This window comes from Aulonocara stuartgranti (genome assembly GCF_965226115.1).
Source record: "Aulonocara stuartgranti genome assembly, chromosome: 18".
Classification (NCBI taxonomy): Eukaryota; Metazoa; Chordata; class Actinopteri; order Cichliformes; family Cichlidae; genus Aulonocara; species Aulonocara stuartgranti.
In genome coordinates this window covers 16,429,888-16,451,365 of record NC_138954.1, presented here as the reverse complement: position 1 = coordinate 16,451,365, position 21,478 = coordinate 16,429,888, and the positions used below count along the sequence as shown (strand labels likewise).

General features: G+C 40.8%; 1 protein-coding gene across 3 annotated transcripts in view; it reads left to right on the top strand.

The window, feature by feature from the left end:
- The window catches only part of agap3 (ArfGAP with GTPase domain, ankyrin repeat and PH domain 3), a 118,005-nt gene that overhangs the window by 77,903 nt on the left and 18,624 nt on the right, over positions 1-21,478 (top strand). For all 3 annotated transcript variants that reach the window (XM_082513324.1, XM_082513325.1, XM_082513323.1), the window contains exons 11-13: positions 831-1,002; positions 6,867-7,016; positions 12,907-13,062. In XM_082513324.1, coding sequence (XP_082369450.1) covers positions 831-1,002; positions 6,867-7,016; positions 12,907-13,062 — 478 coding nt within the window. The remainder of the gene's footprint in view (positions 1-830; positions 1,003-6,866; positions 7,017-12,906; positions 13,063-21,478) is intronic.

The window sequence follows — 21,478 nt, the reverse complement described above, 5'->3', positions numbered from 1 at the left end:
ATTAGCTCAAGCTCATTTTGAGCAGTGGAGCAGAGAAGGAGTAAGAAAAGGAGGGGAAAAAAGGGGGGAAGAGAGAGATTGAGGAAAGGGGCGAGGGAGGGAGGCAGCCTGAGAGTGAAAGAGGGGAACCTTTAATTTCGCAGTCAGCCAAGCCATCCACACAATCACCTTCTGTTAATTCTATCTGCTACATCAATTAAATTGTTTGTAGAAACTAATTGAATGTGGCTTAATCACACATCTTAATAGCTTTGCACGCTTCGATCTGGCTGTTAATTCCAGCAATAAAATGAAATGAGAGCGCTCACTGGGTAATTAGCGAGGAGGCTTGGGAAAGAAATGAGTGCTTTATGACACGGTAATAAAGCAGAGGAGCCGGTGGGGGGACGGCAAAGGCCGAGCTCGCCTCTATCTGGATCTTTTTCTGCTGAGCCCAATGATTTTCACCTTGGCTTCCCACATTTGGGCGGCAGTCGCTTTAAACCAAATCAAATGACCAAATTGAAAGAGAATGAGACAGTTTGCATTCATTAAGCCTACCATCTCGCTATTTGGAGAGACGGCGTGGGCACAGGTGATGTATAATGGCTTTACAATCATTTTCCCACTATCACGCAGCCGTAGTGGAAGGTCTAAGATGGGTTGTGACTAATGGGGATGGAAATTGAATAGTCTTTTAATTTGTTTTTCTTCTATAATTCCTGGATTCTTGTTGGTCCACAGACTGTAATCAAGTAGGTAAATTGTGGGATATATCTGGAAATACGAGCTTGTGTAGGGTGAAGGCTGCTTGATACAATTGTCATGCTCTTATTTATTACTTCCTGTAGGACTACATGCAGAACGTGCACGGAAAAGAGATAGACCTGCTGAGGACAACAGTTAAGGTGCCTGGGAAGCGACCGCCCAGAGCAGTGGCCACCGTCGCCCCCACTGCTAGTCCCAAAACCAACGGGCTGACCAAGGACCGCAGCACTTTGCAGCTGGGCATAGGAAACACAGGTCAGAATCCCTGCTTCATTATTTGTCCAATGGGCAGAATTTCTGCTCTTTTTTCACATAAACAGTTATGATACGATAGGATTAATAATTTTAGGGTGCTGTGTCACAACATGAATGACGGTATCACCCTCTTCCTCCCTGCTCTGCGTCCACTACACTTACATTACACTGCACTTTTGTACAAAGAGCACAAATGTGAGCAAAGTCTAATTATTTGAGGAGCTCATAGTTTGCTCAGCTTTGCAGATTTCAGATTTAATATTTTATGTTTAAAAACTTTATACAGCTTAGTAATGTTAATGTTAATGTATCAAGAGAGGCACACTTTGCAGTTTTGGTATAGTTAGCTGGCACACCTGATGCATTCTGCTCATCTAGATCTAAACCTGCACCGTTCTCTCAGCTTTGGGCTCAAATAAACTAGAGCAAAGTGTAGGACTGCACATGTGAAAACACCCTTAGATAGACTACAAATATGGTGGTGCAAGCTTTTTAAAAAAAATTTTATTATGACTTTTTTTACATCATTGTGGTTTTGGACAAATCTCAAAAAACATGTTCTAGTCATCAAGTATTTTTATTTTGTTGTTGCCATAGTACAACCTTCACTTCATCCTTTGGACTTCGGAGTGTCCAAAATGTAGTCTATTGGGAAATGATTTGTATATTTATATAATCTACTGATCCAGCTTAATCATAAAAGTTGCAATTTTAGCCATGGTATTGAGGCTAGTGCCACATTTATAACACTCACTTATGCTGGTAAATTTAAAAGCATGGACACTTTTAAGTTAAGAGAGATCATATATATACATTTCAGGCTCTTAGAAGAAATAAATCATACCTTGAATATGTAATGGTTACTCAATTAGGCTTTTATTACATTACTAATTTTATATTGCCCTCTGTTTGCGATTAATCACAAAAATGGCTCCCAACAGGTTAATTATCTTTCTGTATGTTTCATATATGCAAATTAGCTGCCGTGTAGTATACACACTGATGACTTAATGAGCATCTATGACAAATCTATTACTTCTCTATATTACTGAACAGGGAATCGCAAGTTGTGTTCAAGTAAATGCTGCAACCATGTTTAAGAAACAGTTGTTTATCGTTGTCTTTTAAGTCACTGACCTACTTATTCTCCATCCTCTGTGGTACTGTAGTGGTCACAGAGACAGCAAGCAGTTTAGTCCTGAGCATCGTGCCAGGATTTTTCCACCTTCAGGCTTAAAAATAGAGCTCTTCTCTCAGCAAGCAGTACCACTGGAGGCTGCTGAGAGTCTGGCAGCCGTATAGAGAGGAAGCCCGTGATTGGATTTAGGGGTTAGGATTAAGAGTAATTAATACTAATTAGCAGAGTGATCCCCGAAGGGAGGTGGGGTCCTTCGTCAGCTGTGAAATGGGCACAGTGTTTCCATCATTCAGGCTAAAGCTAACTGGCTGAGAGTGGGTTCAGTGCCAAAGATGTGCCACCAGGGACCGTTAGGACTGTCCGGGCAGGTTACTTTCAAATGTGGCCAAGGTGCTGCCACAGCTGAATGAGTTAATCAGTCACAAGCAGAAAGATGTAGGAGTTTACAGAGCGCAGGACAGGAGATCAAGGTTGTGTCATCCTGCAAAGTGTTGACCTTGAGTGCAGGGTTGAGGAGAGTCGTCTGAGTGGACGAAGGGCGGTGAAAATCAGGCCAGATAAGGTTTTGGGGAGAATAAAACCCACCACCAACTGGGTTGTTTTCTTTCTTGTTGTTAACGCAAAAGTGTTGTTTTCACCTGATAATCATTTCTTGGAAAAGACTCATCAATGATAAATTCCCAACATTTTCAGTTTTCATCTATGTCTGCATCAGGGAACAATGTGAGAGAGATTTGCCTTAATCTCCACTTAGGAAAAGAAAGGTTACAAATCACATCAGGTCTCTCTCCGGGTGGAGGACCCTCTTCTGATTATGCGATCGGGATTTTGATTTCATTAGACATGCAATTGATGAAGGGAACAAAGGGGTAATTTTTCATTCACAGCGTCCAAATCACAAGCCTTGTCTTTGCCTTTGGTAATTCATTCATTCCTTAGATCTAAAGACCTTTATAATCACTGGGAGAAGAGGGATAGCAACCGGGAGAAGGAGGGGCAGAGTGGATGGGGGGAGATAGGAAGATGAAGAGGAGAGGTTGAGAAGACAGAGAGTAAATGTGGGAACGCACGCGCCCGCGAGTTTGCCAAGCGGCCAGGTTTAATTCCTTTGCTGGGTGCTGAGCGGAACCATTTTAAATATGATCCTCCCTGTTAACATGCGTCCTGCCGTGTCACCAGCGACAGATACATTGTATCAAAGTATTAATGGGCCCAGTCACTTTTAATCAATCCTCTGGGAGGGAGAGATGCGCTCACCACAAGGGAGGAAAAGGAGAAAAGTGTTTCGCCCATTCCCTCCCAGCTCTGCGCCATGATTTGTCTCCAGCTTATATAGTGCTACAGAACTAAGAACCACACACTCCCTAACTAACAGGCCAGTAACAACTTCGGCAAGTTGAAATATTTCCCAATCTCTTCAGTCTGAATCCCTCAACCCTGTTGGGTAAGCGAAAACCATCTCCCATATTCCAAATGTGCTTAGCTTAATTATCTAAAAGTGAATGTTGTTTCTCTAAAGTTGCTTTATTGCAACACGGAAGTGCTGCTGGGGATCCCTCTGAGATCCACTGAGAGAGTTAATTGTTCGTATCGAGATCTGTTTTGTCAATAGAAATAGACGTCATCAGATGGAATCTGAAAAGGAGCTGAAATGGAGAAGAAAGCATCCGTAAAAATGTCTATTTCCAAAGATAATACAGGCTGTACTTTCATACACAAGGGCTAAAATCAATATTTTAATGTTAATTTGTTGCGTACAGTTTAAGAAATCATTGTATAAAATGCATAAGTCTGAATGCAAATGCTGTAGTGACTTGTGATTGGATTAGGAGCCGCAGTATGAGAGGCGAAGGGGGACGTCTGGGCGTTGGTCATGATGATGATGGTGGTGGTGGATTACACAGCCGCAGATGATGTGTTGCTCGGCCCACATTAGCATGAATGCTTCATTATCTCACTACTTGTACATAATGGGAACAACTCCACGGAGGGGTCAGGCCTCGTCACGGCTCATCAGCCCACTGACGGCCCGGCCTAAAGAGAAATGAGAAGCAAGGCAGAGCTGCTCCCCGCTAATCCATCGCCTGTACTTAACACCCGAGCCTTGGATCGCCTGCAGTAGAAACTATATGGCTTTTGTTATCTCTTTTTACACATGACAATAAAGTCCACAGTGGGTTTTTTTCTGTGAAGAGTTTAAGCAGGAAATGAACAAAAGTTAAATGTTTAGCGTGCTTTCTTTATAAGAGAATCAGTGTCAGAATGTGTTGAAGAAAAGTAGCAATTTGTTTTGTTTTTTGGTGATATTTTTTTAATAAGTAGATGCAGTGGTAAAAGAATTATAGTCTAACAGATAGCAATATTCCAGTATAATAATGCCCCATTACAAATTAAATTATAATGTAATAATATAAGTAGATCATTATGGTACATAGCACAGTATTTTTAATGACTGTGCAGAAGGGTGGTTTAATCTATAGAAATGCTATTATTCTAAGCTTAATGAGGAAAGCTGTCAAACAAATAAAGCTGGGCAAAAAATGTAACATCCCAGTAGTCTAATATTTAGAGCTAAGCAGTCTTTGTTCATCCGGATTTGCTTATTTTACTGTTTATATTTCATGTAATGTCAACATAAATGGCTGCAATGGTTTTTCATAGAGACTTAAACAGCGACTGGACAGAATGAGGCCTCAAACTGGGGTTTTGGTTCACCCACAATTCAAAATAAATCCAGTTATATTGTCAATAATCATTAATTACTAATATTTTGTATTGTCTATGACACCAAAATCCGTGTGAGAGATTTCCAATTGAGTATTAATCCCTTGAATCTCAGTTTGAGTCATAATGTTTCGTCATTGTCAGTCCACCGTAGTGCCACTGTTAAATCTATAAAATGTAAAGGAGTCGGGCCTGGCTGGAGCTTTGAGTACAGTGTTCTTTTAATGCCACAAGCTGATTATTTCTCCACTGTAATTACATTATCCTCCCCTTTATGCAGGAGTGGTCTCTGGGGACTAATGGATACAGCCATGTATAATTCATTAATCATTAGCATCCAATTTGACAATTAGACATGATTGTTGAATTTTAAATATCAATCGAAGTTGCCTTGGAGTTATCTAATCCTCCCCCCCCCCCCCTCTCCTCTCTATTTTAAGGTATCACAGAGTGAAACTTTGCACTCTGTGAATTAAAACACATTTTGAATAGTGGAAAAATGGATTTTCTGTTACAAATGCCTCTAACTTTAAACAGTAACACTAACGTTGGCTCTGGGAAATAACATGCAGTGGTGCACTGCTGTCCAAAATCACATAATAATAAAAAAACACTTACCAAGAGCAAATGTATAGAAGTCAGAGCTTTTTAAAAAAAAACTATATAATTTATGCGGCACGTTTTTGGAAAACAAAGTTTCACATTTTCTTTTCAATTCTCCTACTCCAAGGCTCTCCCCCTCCCCTCCTCCCCTCCTCCCCCCCTCCTCCGCTCTGATTTCAGCATGCTAATTTAGTCGGTGCTCCTCAGCATGATTCCCTCGCTCTCTCTCCCATTCTTGCTGCGATTCTGCTCCCTCCCCTCTGGGACCTGAAGATTAATATTCCTGGGCCCAACAAGATAATTACTGATACTAATTAGACATGATTATGTGAATTTGATACACTTATTACTCTAGATAATGAGTAGGACATATTATCCTAACAAGCACCCGTGCCGCTTAGTTTACTTTACACACGAGCCACACACTATATTTTCTGTTATTGTCACCTCAATCAGAAACTGATATTCTCTTGTAATTATTAAATAAAGGGCCTTGATGTGTGTTACCTGTAAGATGAGGAAGCTTTGTCAAGAAAATCAGAAAATTGTGTTGATTTCCATAACAAAACCTCTGATGTTTTAACCTTCTAAGTGCCAGTGTGATATCTATTGGCCTTATTAAACTGACTTGTTTTTACAATGTCATGCAGCATGTGTGTGTGTGTGTGTGTGTGTGTGTTTTTATGGCAAAAACGCTGTGAAAAGGATCTTGTTTTTAGACGCCCACGCTACTTTTAAGTAGCACTTACTTTCCGTTACTTTTATTTATTATTTATTTTTTAGAACATATTTTCATGTCACATGAGAGATTCCCATTCATCAGATTAACTGTCGGAGCTGTATTTTCCACCTCCGACAGTTAATCTGATTCCGCTCACATGACTGGAAGCATATCGATGAGTTTTTCAGAGTAGTTAGGACGTGTTGTAGGAGCTACTCACGAGCAGGAGGGAAGGACCCCACATGGTTCAGCCTAGCCCATGAATTAGTAAAGAGAGCCAGGCGTCCGTGGCTTGCCTGATTGGAAGTTAGGGGGAGAACGCCTGCTGACGCCAGTGGAGATCGATGTGGCAGTCAGAGGGATGAGGCGAGATAATTAGCGTTCAGAGTGTATCTTGTTAATTAAGGGCTAATTAGAGGCAGAGGCGGAGGGAGAAGGGTTTTGTGTGTGTGTGTGTGTGTGCGCGCGTGTGTGTGCGTGGGGGGTTGGTTGACAGAGATATGTGCACAAATAGGGTGGCAGCAGTGTTGCAGTGCAGTAGAAACTACCTAAAACTGTTAACTCAATTACATCATTATCCTCTGAGCTTGAAGAAAACAATCCTGCAAGTAAAGAATTCAAACAGCTGTATGCAAAATAAGAAACGAGCATTAATTTTTAATTTTTTTTATTTTCCAGGCGCTTCTCACTCCAACAGCAGCACATCCCTCCAAACGGGCGGGTCGGCGTTTGGCGGCAGTAAAGATGGCATGCACCAGCGCTCCTTCTCTGTGTCCAGCGCCGACCAGTGGAATGAAGCCATCAACACCAGTACAAGCAGCGGAGCCCGTAAGCCCTCCACCTACGCTTTCTACATCCTCACTCGCCTCCCGAGTTCTTATAATTCGCATATAATTCATTATTGCCACAAAGAACAGAATGTATTAAAATAAACTTAAGGGGACCTGATCCTGAGTTGTGGAGTGATGGAGCTGCCATTTGCTGAGCTTCTTCGGCAGGTGAAACAAGCCTCATTTTCATAATTAGCTGATTAGAGCTGTGATCGCTGTGACCTTTTTGGCTGCTGCTCTTTGATAGAAGCAGCATGTTCAGAGGAGAGGAACGGTGAAGGTTAACTTTCCGCCATCGATGCATCTCCTCTTGCTGCCTCCTTGTCACATTTCGCCCTGTCACTGTACTTGAGTGAAGTAAGAAAATATATTCACCATGTCTGCTGCCCCCCCCCAAATCCCATCCTGTCTTTACCTTCCATCTTACTCTCTGCCCCCCTCCTCCTTCTGTTTTCCTCTCTTTTTCTTCCGAAGAGGAAAATGAATGCTTTTCGGGGGTACCATTCATCACCAGTTATTTCCCTCTCTTTGTGGTTGGCAGTAAAAAAGCACTTAAATGCACATCAACAGAATAACAGTCATTTCCATGCATGTTTGCACTCTGGTAGTTCTCATTAGCACGGCGGCGGCTCCCCCCCTCCCCATGGGCTCCCAGGGGCCCCGGCAGTTTAAAGAGCGCACTTTACGAGCGCTGCTGGAGTCCAACTGCACGGCCCTCGTGGTTCCGCAGACAAGCCTGTCTCTCATTTGGAGCTGCCAAACGATCAATTCTGCCTGGACGCAGGCACTTCCATCACCCCCTACCCCTGTCTCCCATCAGCAGCATGCCCAAAGCAGAATTACTTAGATTCGTGGGGTCCTCAAATAAATGAGCATGAGTGTGTGTGTGTGTGTTCGTGTGTTTGCATGTGTGTGTGTGTGTGTATATATATTCTGTATGTGTTCTTGCAGAATTTTTGTGAGTGGCTGTTTGTATGTGATTTTGTTTTCCACAGAGCGTGTTTGCATTATAATGTGTGTGTGTGTGCGTCTGTGGGGATGTTTGTGAATGCGGGTTGGGCGACCGAACTGCAGAGAACAAATAGGACTTCCTAAACATTGTGCTATTGGAAATAAGGAGGCTAGAATTTCCTATTTTCATGTTTGGTAAACTGTAAAGCCTTTAATATTAACATAGCTCATTAACCAGCATCCAGTCTTCAACTAAATCAGATACAATTTGCTCCATTATTTTATTTTCTTCAATTATTTTCATGCTACTTTTAAGGTAACCACAAATGAGCTTGAATGAGGCAAATGAGCTGAAAATAATAGCAGAAGCGATGTGTCAAATGATAGATTATGTTAGAGGAAGAGAAGTGTCTCTGTAATCAGTGCATAGTCAGTGCAGACAGTTAAAGGCTTACGCTGAACGCAGCATCAGAAACTTTGCTGAATATCTTGCCGTTAATGTCTCCTTACAGTTTAAGGACGTGAATTAAAGTAGCGGAGCAGATCTGCAATGTAAAGTGATGCCGGGCTGTCACAACACAAACTTGATTGAAACGCAACCCTCTTATCTTCCTTCCTAATGTGTCTTCAATAATCAATAGAGGGTGTTCCGCAGTAACGGCTGCTCATGTTTTGCCATGTGAATTGACTCCAACCATGCCCAATCACTCCATTATCCTTGGTGAAGGTTGCAGGTTAACATAAAATGTGATTCTGAGATGCAAAAACAGCAGATTGATGATTCACTGGAGAATGAATGCATCTTAGCCAGGTAACCATTTCCATATTATTTAAAGAATGTCCTCATTTGTAAACCTATTGAACGAAGGCAGAAGCCAAGGTAGTAGCATCTCTTGAATATTGAGCGCAGATTTTTGATTAAATCCCGGCCCAATTTTTCTATTGCTTGCATTCATAAAGACACCCATTCTTAATGCACTGGATGCTTGTTTAGATCCTGGTCTCCTTCACGCACCTCAATCTTTGAGCCTGAATTAAAAGCAAGAGGCTCAAACAGTCAATTGATAGGCTGGCTGATGACAGTAACTTAAGTCTTTGTCAATGCGTGAGTGAAAGTCAAAGTCAAAAGACTTCTGCCTTTCAGTGTCACCGATGCCTTGAGCCAGGTCTTAAAACAGGGGAAATTGATTAAGTAAAACTTTACATCATTCAAAGGTTATCTTTTCATGTTTTCTGATATATTTTTGGTTGATAATAATATTTCTAGTTATATTTTATCACATTTTATTTACGTTAAATGTATAAAATTGTTTTGTCAGAAATAAGTGATGCTTACGTGGAACAAAGAGTTGATTAATTAAGAAGTATTTATCAGGTTAACCTGTAATAATTGAAATAATTGTTAATTGCAGAAGGGCTTGTGAGCCGTGTCAGTTTTCATGCCAATATGAAAATATGAATTTTTTGACAATGCTGTGCTGATTATCAAAACCTTAGTCCATGCAAAGTTTGCGTCGCTTCCCTTTTTTTAATCCCTTGTGCTCCAATTTATTTTTGCACCATTGCTAATTTATTTATATAAGAGTGTTTTTTTTCTCTCTTCTGAGTTTGCACATCAGCACACAGGTACTTAATGCACAGATAGCCTTTTCCTGTGGCACTGTGTTTTACACCTTGGCCTCCCAATGCGAGGGTGATGGCATGTGGGGCGTTTGATTTCTACGCCAGGCCGTAATGAAGTTTGACATTTAGTTTGGAGAGAGCAGCAGAGCGCGATCAGGCCTTGATTAGTACGCTCTAATTGAGGATAATAAGGGGGAGGCGGTGATTGTTTCTAATTTTTGCCATTAATTGCAGCCGTTGGCTTTGATTGAGGACAGGCAGGGCTGCCATGTCAAGGGGCCTGGCGGAATCATAGTGCTCCTTACCCGGAGCCTCTTGAATAACAATGAAATGACTCCCCCCCCCCCAATTCTCTTCACCCTCTCCCCCCTGCTGCTCACTCTCTCACCATTTTTCATTCTTATTCATTTTGAGCGTAGCGTTGGTAAAGATGTTAGCAGCGCCCTCTGTCTCACCCATGGCCTCCGTTCTGGAGCTGTCATCTCAGTGCTGGGAGTGCAATACACTGTAATCACAGGTTAGCCTCGTACCTACTCTGCTGCCCAGGTGATCTTGGCTGAGTGGGTAAAGAGACTTCTGGTCCCCAGCGTGCTTCATTACCCAGCTTGGTCCTGATGGCCCTCATGCACGCTAACAGCCAGCTAATAATGCCACGGTGAATTCCTCGCTTGCAGTTTGCTTTCAACTTCATAATTGTCAACTTAACAAATTTTAATTAACCTGCCATGCATCATTTAGAGCTGAGAACCACTCAGGGGCTTTATATAAAACTATTATATCTCACACGCTTTGCTATTGTTGCTTAGTGATGTGTGCTGTAGTTTTAAATGTCCTGCTCCTACACCTGAATATCACAAACTTCTTAAAGCCCAGTGGATGCAAACAAAGGGGTGTGTATACCTTTTTACATATATATATGTTTCAGGTGCAGAGCGAGCTGTGCCGGGGTCATTTTCCACAACATTAAGGGCAGAAATTGATAATTAGAGGTGTTTATGACACGGTTGGGCCCCCCTGAGGGGCAGCCCTCCCCTTTAACCTCAAGCGACATTAAACAAATGCTGGCTGTCACTTTGGAGGCAGGTTGGAGCTCGAGTCTTCCACCCGCCATACGGAGCTGTGCTGGCGGGACAGACGCTGGTATGGAGAGGGAGGAGGAAACAGAGGGTGGGGGGTGGGGGGCACATTGGAGGACCCCTGTGCCCCCAGCTGTCTGAGCCAGCTAATGACTCGTCTCAGGGGGGCTGTTGTAAGAGAGCAGGGAAATTGAAACAGACGCCTTGACTAGGAGCTGCTACATGTGTGGCTGCGCGCTGCCATTCAAAACACCAGAGAGCCTAATATATGGGCTCCAGCTCATGCACTAATGTTATGTTTATTAATGTGATGGCATATAATCAATACATTGCTATTTATGCTGAAATATTAAGATTACCTTTAAAGACACTTCTCCTGTTTTCAAACAACTTAGAGATCGTTTTAATGAATTTGTTAATTTTTCCCAGTAATGACTTTACGGTTTGTATACATTAACTCTCATCAAGAATAATTTGGAGGGCAGGCATAATGATGTTCGTCTCAGGTGTCGTTTCCTATATTTTGCCCACACTCGAGCAGTGTATCCCCGATCCTCTGAGCTCCCCCCACCCCCGCTCAGGCATCTTCAGTCCCCCGCTGAGCCCATCTTACTCCTCCAAGACAGCCCCATCTCCCCAAAGGTAATGACCGAATTAGGCCTAATGTTGTACACTGGCTAATGGCACAGTGCCGCACATTATAGCATGTGCAACTGGCAACGACAACAGCAATAATCCCTGAGCCCCTTGTCCTCCTGCACTCCACCCCTGGGGCTGGGACGGTGCACAGGGAAATGAATGGAGTTTGCCACACTACAATGAGCTTTTGATGGGAGACAATGGAGGAGGCTGCCAGCACCACACAGGGTGGTAAGATGAGAGCAATATGGGGCCCATCTACTGGCCCTCCCTCCCTGCTTCCCCCAGGCCCCTGGCCCCCGCTCCCAGATTCATAATGGCATCCGGAGGGGGAAAGAAGGGAAAGTGATGTCAAATGTCAGGAAATCAGAAAGATGGCAAGCTGACATCCCCCTCCTATCGTCCCATCCCTCCTATCCCTTTGCCCAACGGTAGCACAGGTTAATATCACATTTATAAAATCACTTACAAGAAACAAAGCCGACTCTTAGCCCCCTGTCACTCTCAGACAGTCATATAAAGAGCTTTGCCGCAGGCCAACTTAGGTAACCATTTGTTCAGTGATAGCCCCATACCTGTCCTTCAGACCATCTAAAGCTGGAGTTGTTACACAGTTACTTTTAGAGCTCTCGTAGCCATTTTGAACTCCTCCTACTGTAGATGCAATACTGGATTGTGACAAGTCTACATTTACTTTTCATGATATTTTCAATATTGTAAACACTCAGCTGTCATTTCACAGGAATTAACATGGTGCAAACATACTTTTTCACCCTTTTTAGGACATGTGATAAAATTATTATTATTATTTTAGCTTCAATCTCTGTTTTTGTAACTCATTGCGTTAACGCTTGCTGTGCCACTAACGTAAGAGTTTTGAGACATGTGTATATCTGCAAAATATTAAGTCTACATTGTCCACACAAAGTCACCTTGATGATATTGATCTGCAAGGGAAAAGTCATTTATGGATACATATGAAGTCATTTTAAATTTTTTAACCCAGCATTCCCTTTTTCATCCATATTCTGCATCTCTTTTTCTAAATGTATCACGCATCATCATAGCAAAAGACAGAAAATCCCGCATGACCTTGTTTTTCTTCACTGTCTCCGTCAAATTTTTCCTTCAGTAGTCGTGAAGTCATTACTCTGTGTATTCGTTGCCTGCAGAAGCTCCAGAAGAAAATCATAATGTCAATTTTTTTTCCCAACATGTCAAATCTAAAACAAAGTTCATCCTCACAGTTCTTGAATAAATCATGATGTTTTTTTTCTATTGTTTGGAAATATTATCTTGACTAGAATTGATTCTGCCTAAAAAAGCAGAACCTTATTCTACACATTTCTATGAGTGATCCACCAATGGGACAGCTGCATTTAATCAGGTTTAAAACGAGCTAAAATTAATAAACATACCTGTCATACTTTATTTGTTTGGTGAGGTTTGATGCCAGTTAGTAGTCAGAACTACGATCATCAAGCTGATGATCATATAGTAAAAATTAAACTTAAAGATAAGGCTGAAAATCCAGAGTGTGTTTTCTTTCGCTGTTCAAAAACAGTAACTGTTTCCCCTTTTATGCTTTTTTTCCCACAGCTAACGGGACGAGTGATCTGACCGGTTCGAGTGTGGGCAGTGCAACGAGTCCTAAACTTGAGCCACCTCCCTCGCCACACGCAAACCGCAAGAAACACAGACGGAAAAAGAGCACAGGCATCACAAAGCCAGATGGCTTATCCGCAGGCAATGAAGGTATGAAAAGTTACAATGCTACATTAGCTAGATGATAAAAGTTGCAGAATGAACAAAAATATATAAATCTTTCAAGTGCTGCACAGGGGACAGACTGGCAAAATACTCACCTACTATTATAGAGACTCAGTTTCATTTTGTGGAGCAAACACACAAAAAAAATTGCGATTGTACATGTACAATTTGTGTTTCTATGTTTAACACATAGCACCAAATTTACCAGATATGCCATCTAATTCTTTCTCCTTCAAAGTTTTGGTTATTGGTTGCTCTGCACACACACACAGATACATAAAGTTGCACAGATCTAAACAGTAGCCCTAACTGGTAGGCATGAATGTATACAGACAAAAACTATAGAAACTTCTTTGCATCCTTTTACTGTTTTTATTAACATATGTGCTATTCAGTGATCAGATTTAAAATGACTCCTTATAGTCGTCATGGAATAAGTGCATGTAATCTTCTTTATTTTGGCTGAATGTGGCCTATGATACACATAAAGGTGTGTAGTTTTGTATCTCCCTGTGGCCCCCTGCACAGTTCACCCTCAAAGCCTCCATTTATTTTACTGTTGCGTGAATAGCGAATGTGGCCCTCCTCAGCAGGGGAGTGGCAGTCAACTCTCCACCCAATTAATAATGATTCTTCAGTCCAATGATGAATGGACTAGTCTAATTGGATGGCATTGTGAAAACACTGTGGCGCATTTCAGAGGCCATAAAACTGATGTCACCAGAACGGGATGATCAATCAACAAGATTGATACGCTGGATAACAACAACAATGGCATTGACGCCTCCTAAATGGGGCTTAGCATTTATAATCATTATACTTTTTTATCATGGTCTCTGACAGCTTCTCTTTAAAGTCTGAATGGGTCTGCTGACCACATTGTTATATAGAGGGAACATCATCAGCATCACATAGATAAGTGGTATGAGATAAGTGGTGCCCTTTTTATTGCTAGGGTAGTGTGTGGTGACATCGGCTTCTGTAGGGGTAGTCTGGCAGTCTTAAAATATTCTGAGTTAGCCTTCAGAACAGACATCGCTGTTTCCAAAATAGTTGGGACGTTGTATCGAATTGATTTGCAGTCATTTGAAGATTTGTTAAATTCAGAATAGAAATGTTGAAATTGAGACATTTTGCTGTTTTTTGAAATAATATATTTCAATTTGATTTTGTAATACATTTATATATTATTTTTTTATAATGGTCACTATATTTTCAGTGTGTCTGCCGCGCTGTCTTAACACGTGGCATGGTCTCGTTGTCTGGATGGCAGCCATTCTGCTCTAAAACCTGTATTTATCATTAAGCATTATGGTGCCTTCACAGATATATAAGTTATCAGTGCTATCACTGAGGTTAGCTTTATTATATCGATAATGCCACATCCACGATTTGCTAAATAAATTACAAACTGTGTACCATGGTGATGAAATCCCACCTTCCTTGCATTTTTATGCTCTTAATTTATTGAACTATATGCCCACGAAGTCTTTCCGTCTCGTCTCTTGGAGATGTATATTCAATAACGTTCCCAATTAACCTAATTATCTGCGAGCAGATTGTCTTCCATGACGCATGCCCCAATTTTTTTGAACCATGTACTTGGGATCAAATTCAAAATGATTATATACTTTTCAAAAGCAGTAAAATCTAGCAGTTTCAACAGACTATTTTCAGCCTTAAAGTGATTTCCAAAGCAGTGCATTCTGTTTTTATTTACATTCTAAACAGCGATCCAGCTTCCAAGAAATGGGATGAGCTGCTGTGTATCTAATCAAGCATCCTTTTTTTTTCCAAGGCACCCGTTTCTTCAGTTTTATTTGACATTACTTAGATCTTAATGTATATCTCCTGACAGAATTACACAGTCACATTAAAGTCTTCACTTAGCGATGGCTGGTATTATCGAACCCCTTTATATCTCGGCAATAAGTGTACCACACGGTGCAAGGTTTACTTCAGAGACCGAAGTATAAGAGTAATCAGACAGGAGGAGGCAGATTCTCAATGTTTCTCACATCATCAAACATGCACATTGTTTTCTGTCTCTCTCATTGTTCTCTGCAAGCTTTTCTATTAGCATCAGCTTGTCTGTTCTGCTGAATGCTCTGGAATACAGACGTATCGCTTAAATATTGGATTCACCCAAGTCTGGGATGTGAGTTGTGTCTCCTGTTAAAAGAACAGGAAAGAGAGAGAGGAGAGATGAGGTGGGATCCTTGAATAAATTGCTATCAGTTTATCTCATTTACGGGGCAAATCAGAAGCATGCAATGCAGGCTGAAATTGAATTTTAGTAGTTGTGAAGCATCATAAATCAAAACAGCGTGAGCGTCTTAAGGTGAGAAATCATTTTGGTCAACATGGGACGTGTGGGATGTACATGGGAGCCTGGAGAGACAGTCGCTGCAACATAATTTCCAAATATGGCACTACAGTAGTTAGCGAGGCTTCTCCCAATCACTGCTAAAGTGGAGAGAAATTTAGACTTATGTTAAAACTAAGTTCATTAGTATGAAGATTACAGGCTAAACACTCGGCAGATGGGCTCATACTTTCAAATGGGTTTGAGTCATCCGTTGTACTCTCTTGTAATTTAGCTTTTATTGTGCTTCAAAATGATTTTATTTCAAATTAATGCAAGGCCATGTTTCCACAATCAATTTGAAGCCATATTTGGATAAAGTCAAAACTCTCTGTTACGTCTAATGCGCTGCACTTGCACCAAGAATAGGCACAAGGGACACAGTCCCTAATATCCTATGCACTGTCAGAGCTGTGCGGTGTAATGAACTTCTCATGTGCTTAAAGAATGATGCAGGATGCATGGCGAGACAACTGACAGCCCCGTAATGTGTTTCCCAGCAGCCGCCCGGCGACGAGCTCTCTCGATGTGTCGCTCGCCATAAACCCACTGGAAAATCGATGGCCGATAAAGAGTTGTGTTCAGGGGGAGCCCCCTCTGATTAATGCAGACTGTCAGGGAGCATCATTAATGTATTTCTCTTTTAAAGAAAGTGTATCAAATGCTCATTGTTTTGGGGAGTTTAGCTTGCCCAATGTGAGCTGGGGTGGGGGGTGTCGGGACGGAGGTAAACTGTGACGAGACCTTCCTTGCTGATGCTTCCAGTTTTATAGGTGGAGATATTTATTCTTGCTAAAGTGGCAGAAATTAAAAGAAAATAAGAATGTGTTTGATGTGCAGACGATAACGAGATCTGCAGACGTCCAGTCAAACAAAGGCCGTCAAACTGCACGTCCATTTTTGAAGACTTAGGGAACTTGCTTCAGACACTAGAACATTTTTATTATTTAAAACTTCTATAAGTCAAATTTAAGACGTATAATATCTGCTATTAGATTTAGAAAAGATTACGGTATGAGATCATCAACTAACGTGCCATTTTGACAACTTTTTTGTTCTATAAGTAGGAGTTTAACGTTTAATTTGAGTCATTGTTTTTGTCATTTTTGAGACTTCAGTGCATCTACTTACCCATAAAACACATAGAAAAAACACAAACCGTAACAGATCAAAAACTCGGGCGATGAAGTCAAAGGAGTGTCTGAATGTAGCTCTTGCAAGAGTGATTAAAGGTTAGTTGCAGCGTCAAAATCAAACACTTCCACGAAAGCGATGCATATTATAAATATAATTTTAGATTTGATGTGACTTACACTCCTAATATTTATAAGTAAATGCTTAGCTGCCTGATTAGAAATCGTAGTAATAGATGCAATTTGAATGTGAATTTGTGTTTTATTGTCTATCAAAGTAACTGTCAGTAACAAAAAGACGTAAAAATTCCAGAAAAAATGAATATGATGAATTCTAGGTGTAAATGTAATGTAATATAAATCTGCATCTAAACATCAACAAATAGGAGACCCTCAGTATAACCTACTGAATCTAAAATTATTAAAGCACTCAGACATGATAATAGTTAAAAACCATTCATAACATTTCACATTAATATGACATATTAAGTCATAATATATGATAAGAAGACATAAATGCAAGATAACATCTTCCTTTTTTTCTCAGTTGGAGGCATTCAGAATAAAGCGTTTGTTTGTGACAGAGCAGAATTGGATTCAGTGTACTCTGTTTCACAAATTAATTTTTGAATTAAAAAAAGTGCAGAAACGGGATAATCACTTTAAATCTTTGAGTAGTTTCATTTAAAATTTGAGCTGATTGAGTTTAAAGTGGTTGAAAGCACTCGATGTAATTTTATCAGCAGTTAAAGGAGAATCGGGGAAATTATTTCTGTGTTTGTAAAAGTGTGGACTCTCAGAATCATAATGGTAACCGCCCTTGTTAAATTACTGGAAAGGTTAAATTGAATCAGTTTGAAGATCGTGGCCAGAATGCTGATGCTGATGGGAACTTCACTTTGGTTGAAAACTGTAGATCATCTTTCATTTAAAAACCATTTAAACTAAATTTGATGTTGTCAGTCTGCCACAGTCGACCCAGTGGAATCATTTTACTTTATATATGAACATGAAGAACTCAAACGGACTTAAATAAGCAAACCCTGAAAACTAAATGGGCTTTAATACCAATGTAGCACGTTTCAGATCATCTTTACTGTGGCTAAGGAAGAGGTATAAATGGACTGAAGAAGCTTACCACTGGATGCGGATTAGGAGTATGATAAGTGTAATAATCTGGAATTAATGACATATTTACCTGCTAGCAACTGGACAAAGAAACAAAACCAATTTGCAGTGATGTTAAATGAGAACGCCTAGCATACAGTGCACCAACCCAACTAGTAACACAATATATTTAAGTGCCTGCTGCAAAATGTTTAACTGCCTTTATAACATTTATAATATTCATTCATCAAAACTTTTTTGGACTATGTTCCCTAACCCAGGCCAGTCGATAGTAAGCTAAAGTTTTGCTTATATTGAGAGTCCGGCTGTAATCCAGTATTCTGTTGTCCTGCACCTTAGTAAAGTAAGGGTTAATATCCTCTGGAGTCCAGCTGGGGATTAGGAAATGGAGGTTTAACTGCCTGTGCTAATGGTGGGTGTTTATCTCAATACTTTGTTTTGTCACTCCCTGACTCGCTCTCATTTCCGAAAGCTGTCCCTGGAGCCTCCACTCTTGTAATGGCTTAGCTTTCTGAGCGCCACAGTACAGAGGGAAAGGAATAACAAGATTCTCATTTGGGCTCTATACACACTGCCCACAGATACATGTATAATTGGCCCTGTTTTCATTCTGCTCTGTTGTTAAATGCACTAGCTATTAGGGTAGTGGTATTGGTGCTGATTTCATGTGTTTGTTTATTGTTGGAAGGTGTGCTCCTCGTTTGTTTGAGCACGAGTGTGTGCGTGTAAAAGTGTGCAGAATTGTGTGTGTCAGATAGATAAAGAGTGTGCTCTATCTCTCTCTTCCTCTCTGCTTTTTTCTTTCGGAGTTTGGTCGTGGTTCCCCTGGGGCCCCTGTCGCAGTAATGGCCTGCTCCTGATTGCTCTGATACAGGTTAGGAATATTGGCTTTAATGATGTGTAAAATGAGCAAGCAGTGCCTGTGACATTTACAGATGGCACCGCCTTGGCCTGTTCTTCCCAACTGCTCGTTAATTCACGGGAACGGCAAGCACTTCTTTAAGTGACTGCCTGATGCATGCATACGACACAAAACAGCACATCCTACACACCAAAACAATAGCTCACCTTATGTACCTCTGCACCTTGTCATTTCAGTGAAGCGCTCACGCAAATAGATGAAATAAAGAGTCCTCAAGGTGAAGAGCTGTTTGCTAAGTCATCTCAAAGGGTTTGTGACACCGGTCTCCAGAGGTCTTTGAAGGGCTTAGACAGATAGATCCAGGGTTGCAGACTGCGTTTTAGACAGCACAGCTGGGCTCAGCACCAAACCCCCTGAGGTGCTAATCTGGTCCACAGGTTCTCGATGGTACATCTGCTGCACATGCACAGCTATAGAGGAAGCACCATCCTCGAGTCACTGTCTTGTCTGTGAGGTTTCAATTTGATTTTTGCACATCAAGTAAATATTTTTAATGGCAGCCAGTCAATAATAAAGGAAGTACTCAATAACATCGGTACAATAACACAAAGGAGACAGCTATCCGCTAAATGCACTTAAAGCATTAAGTAATTATATGTGTGAATAGTGGATTCAGGTCTAGAAACTCCTGCGTACAAAGTGTAGAAGACAGTATGCTAAAATAAAAAAGCAAATAAAATGTATATCTTAACATAACACAGAGCTCCACTTAGAATTTGTAGTAGATCACTATCCAAAAATTTAATGTTTAACATAGAGAGCAGGACTCGAAGCGCTGCTGAAAACAGGCAAAGCACAAACATATTAAAACATGAAAAAGAAACTGTTATATTAAAGTTTCTGTTATATAGAAATATAAAACTGTAAAGAAAGGAACAGAGAGGAAGGAGAGAGAAATGGAGGGGCGAATAGACTTCCATATGACTCTCAGTGCATCTACATAATGAATATTTCCCTCCACCATTGTGAAATCGTTGGACAGAGTAACGCCTGAATCATGCTCCTGCGCTGAATCTATGCAGAGCCTATGACGCAGCCTGTGCTAGTGGCCGACTCCATCGGCAGCATTTATATCTGTGCGAGTTGCAGTTACACGTTACGAGACACATGTCACGTCACAGCAAAGCACACTTTTTATATGAGTGACAGAAACACAATTTTCTGACTGAAACCCTAAATTTGTCTTATTCTACACTTGTATTCCCAAGATGTAATGTTGATTAAATGATCATATGCTTCAGTGACTCTAGATGTGGCTATTATTATTTAGCAATTCTAGTGTCAGATTGAAGAGGTGTGTCTTTAAAAGTATAACGCAACGAGCCATACTGGTTGCTTTTCTACAATTTAAAATTAGAACGTAGCAAGTTGAAGCTTGGGCGGAACTGACAATAACTGCTGTATCCCTAATTAATTTGTCTCTGTGAGGAATAATGCATGTCTGACAGTTTGGTATTGAACAGTTTGGCACATAAAGCGACTGGCATCAGTGTAACTTGGTCATTTCAGGCTGAATGTGAGAAGCAGTGTACTTCTGAGAAAACTGGCATCATGTGCTTTCCATCATTAAATGTGATTAATAACCTTGTAGCAGTGGTATGGAAAAGCTGCAGCCTTCCTCTAATGTTTTTGGAAGAATATTTACTGGACTACATTACTGCGGTAGTCGAGCCTGCCACAGATGAATGCCTGAACACGTTTTTCAGGATCATAACAAGTCAGAAAAACAGCCGTCTCTCTAAGATGAATGATGGTTGCTCACAGTCTGTCTTATAACTTCACTTGTTCACATTAACATATAACTTAAATATGAAATCAAAAAGGGGGAGGGGGGGTACAGTATCTTCCTTTGTAATTACATTGTAATTACACAATGTAACTACTTAAGCAGAGGTACTTAAAAAATCTGAACTCATGTAAGTCCAGTGTAGTTAATATGTAAAAAAACAACAACTATTTGCCATCTATTTTTGTATCTTGAAGAAATGTTTTGCTAATTAAAGTGCTTTTGTGTTGCTGCGAGGTGCCATCAAGTTGCGAATGAACCTGTGACTGAACAGTTTTATGATGCATTTAATGTCGGACGAAGATGTGTATCTTTATCTGTTCCTTCCTCTTTAGCTTCCTCTTTAGGCCATCACACTATAATTTCTTTTTTATTATGCCATGCTAATTGAGGGAAATCATAGTTTGGTCATTCCTCACAGTTTGTGCCTCCATTGGCTTTAAATTGTGTTCTTCCTCGTCCGCCCACTCGCAGAGCTGTGGTAATTTACTTCTAATTGGCAAGAACTTGTTGACCTTAGGTTCCCAGATTGATATGGTCAGGAGGTTAATGCTTATGTTAATGTGAGAAGGTGATGGTTCCTCTGTTAGCCGTGTGCTAACCGCAACAATTGAGTAATAACAGAAGCGCTAATGGTGCTTGTACAAGCTCATCATTGCAGGTGCCTGCGAGATAGCAGCGATACCTTTGACACTCGGTTCACGCTCAGATTTACTGAAACACTCTGACCTCGGCTCACGTGGAGCTGAATTGCTGCACTGTGTAGTGGAGCTGCATGTAATGACCGTACATGGGTCACACATAAAGATTCCTGCTGCATACAATCGTGTGCTACCTCCGTGGTTACACCATGTTTCACGTGTGTGCATTACTATGCATGGAGAATTGGATTTGTTTTGTCTTGTATACTCATCAGTTTAAGAAACCAGCCATCCGTCGCTTTTTTAATCTCCATAATGAAAGTGTTTTAATGCCTCCAATTTATTGCCTGGGCAGCCAACAGAATAATTAGCTTTGTTCAGGTTTTTAAAAAGATGAAAACACAAGTACAACAACATTTGAGTCTG